Genomic DNA, 2,614 nt, shown 5'->3' with positions numbered 1-2,614 from the left:
AACTCCAGCATTTAACAATTTCAACACTTCATTTTTCACTACCTCTTTCATGGCTGGATTTAACCTTCTCTGATGATCCACATAAGGAGCGTATGACTCTTCCATTAAAATCCTATGCATGCATATGGTGGGACTATCCCCTTGATATCAGAAATCGACCACCCAAAAGCAGTTTTAAATTTACTCAACACTCTCAACAATTTCCCTTTTTCATCTAGAGTAAGAGAGGAAGAGATAATTACAGGATATGTCGACTTCTCACCCAAGAAAGCATAGCAAAGATGGCTTGGAAATTCCTTCAAAACAGGGGATGAAGGTATTATTCTGAACATTTTTCTTCTTCCAACTTCTCCTGTGTGGCTTCCTTCACCTTTGGCAACTCTTCAAGAGCTAAAAGTTGCTCTCTCAATTCCCAATCATCTTCATCAACTCTACTGACAGTACTAGCAAAGCAATGTTCTAATGGATCTTCTACTGTATGACCTATACCAATCTCAGAAACACAAGAGTCAATTATATCAATACTTTTACAAGTACTTACCTCGTCGTTACCTTTAATGGCCTTATAGATGTTGAATTTCATAGCTTCCCCACCAACTCTCAAGGTATGTTCTCCTTTGTGTACATCTATCAATGCTTTTCTAGTGGCTAAGAAGGGTCGCCCAAAAATCAATGGAGAATCTTGATCTTCCTCCATATCAAGTATTACAAAATCAGCAGGGAAGATAAACTTGTCAACTTTTACCTAAACATCTTCAACAATTCCACGAGGATAGGTGAGTGAACTATCTGCAAGTTGCAAAGTTATAATGCTTGGTTTTACCTTCCCAAGCTCCAAGTCCCTATAAATAGAAAATGACATAAGATTAATACTCGCTCCAAGATCACATAAAGCTTTATTAACATGAGTACTACCAATAATACAAGGAATAGTAAAATTCCCTGGATCTTTTAGTTTTTCTGGTAACTTCTTTTGGAGAATGCTGCACTCTTCGGTCAAATTCATTGTCTCGAACTCTTGCAACTTCCTCTTCTTTGACATCACATCTTTGATGAACTTTGCATAGTTTGGTATTTGCTCTAAAGCATCAGCAAATGGAATGTTGATGTGAATCTTCTTGGAAATGTTCAAAAATTTTTGCAAATTGATCATCCATAATCTTCTTCCTAAATCTCTGTGGGTATGGAAGAGTCGGCTTAAATACTGGAGGTTGTTCAACTTCAACTTCAGCTTTGGATCCTTCGGTTTCAACTTCTTCAACTGTCTTCTCGCTTTCCTCATTCTCTTTGGATTTTTTAACCTCAAGTTCTCTTCCACTTCTCAAAGTTACAGCTTTGCATTGCTCTTTGGATTCACTTCAGTATTACTTGGGAATTGACCTCTATTTTAATCTCTTAATGCATTAGCCAACTATCCAATTTGTGTCTCCAATGATTTCATTGTGGCACCCATATTTCCCATGTGAATTTCCATGCCATCAAGACGAGATTCAGTCATAGCCATCATTTTACTAGATTCAGCAACAAATGTCCCAATAGATCCTCAAGTGAATGTTTTCCTTCCCCCTTCGATGTATTGGACGCCGGTGGAGGATTCAACACATTATTATTATTAGCATATGAAAAATTCTCATGATTTCTCAAACCAGGATGATAAGTGTTAGGGGGAGGGTTACCTCGATATCCTCCGTAACCACCAAAATTCCTATTGTTGATATAATGAGCCTCAACAGGAATATGGGGTTCATCAATAATAACCGATGCATTTTCAACCTCTGGTATACTAGCTTTATTCATAGCTGCAATTTGAGTTGTTAAAGCTGAAACTTGTGCAGTCAGTGATGTAATAGGATCTAAGGCATAAATTCCAGCTGGTTTCTTTACTCCTGACCTCTCAGACGGCCATTGATAACTGTTAATGGTCATTTGTTCAAGCAAATCATATGCTTGATAAGGTGATTTGGAAAATATCGTGCTACCAGCTGCTGCATCCACAGTGCCTCTTGTTTGTCAATTCAGACCATTGTAAAACAATTCAATCTGTACCCAATCTTCAAAATCATGGTTTGGACACCTCCTCAACAACTCCTTATACCGTTCCCATGCCTCATATAATTGCTCAAAGTCAGTCTGCCTAAAAGTACTTATCTCAATTTTCAACTGTGCAAACTTCGCAGGTGGAAAATATTTAGCAAGGAACTTGGTTGCTAACTCATGCGAAGTAGTGATACTCCCCAAAGGAAGCGATTGGAGCCATCCTCTTGCTTGGTCCCTAAGAGAAAAAGGAAACAAACGCAATCGAATTATATCATCAAGAACACCATTTATCTTTACCGTGTCAGTGATTTCAAGGAATGTTATGAGATGTAGATGAGGATCTGCAGTAGCAGCTCCCCCAAACTGGTTCTGTTGAACCATGTTTATCAATGCGGGCTTGAGCTCAAAGTTGTTTGCATTAATAGTCCCTCGTGCTATGCCCGAATAATGAGCATTTAGTACCGGCCTAAAATGATCTCTGATAGGTATTGTAGGAGGTGGGATTTCATTATCTCTATTGTCAGTCATTGCTTGAATCTCTTCTCTTCTCGCCTTTCTTAATCTTCTTACGGTTCTT

At 38.4% G+C, this 2,614-nt stretch overlaps 1 protein-coding gene across 1 annotated transcript; it reads right to left on the bottom strand.

The window, feature by feature from the left end:
• Nucleotides 1-319: 319 nt before the first annotated feature.
• Nucleotides 320-1,042, bottom strand: LOC140806665 (uncharacterized). Its single transcript, XM_073163216.1, has 2 exons — nucleotides 824-1,042; nucleotides 320-745 (listed from the first exon to the last, which is right to left on the bottom strand). Exons 1-2 carry the CDS (start codon nucleotides 1,040-1,042, stop codon nucleotides 320-322), a joined length of 645 nt encoding a protein of 214 aa, XP_073019317.1.
• Nucleotides 1,043-2,614: the final 1,572 nt, after the last annotated feature.

Source organism: Primulina eburnea, chromosome 12 (assembly GCF_022965805.1).
Source record: "Primulina eburnea isolate SZY01 chromosome 12, ASM2296580v1, whole genome shotgun sequence".
Taxonomy (NCBI): Eukaryota; Viridiplantae; Streptophyta; class Magnoliopsida; order Lamiales; family Gesneriaceae; genus Primulina; species Primulina eburnea.
This window is presented reverse-complemented; position numbering and strand designations above follow the sequence as displayed.

What these genes read in the sequence shown, in the direction of transcription:
- LOC140806665 (XM_073163216.1), bottom strand. Translation starts at nt 1,042, where the DNA reads ATGTCAAAGAAGAGGAAGTTGCAAGAGTTCGAGACAATGAATTTGACC. An exon ending in GGGACTTGGAGCTTGGGAAG is followed by an intron (nt 746 to 823) that starts GTAAAACCAAGC and finishes GAAGATGTTTAG; the next exon opens with GTAAAAGTTGACAAGTTTAT.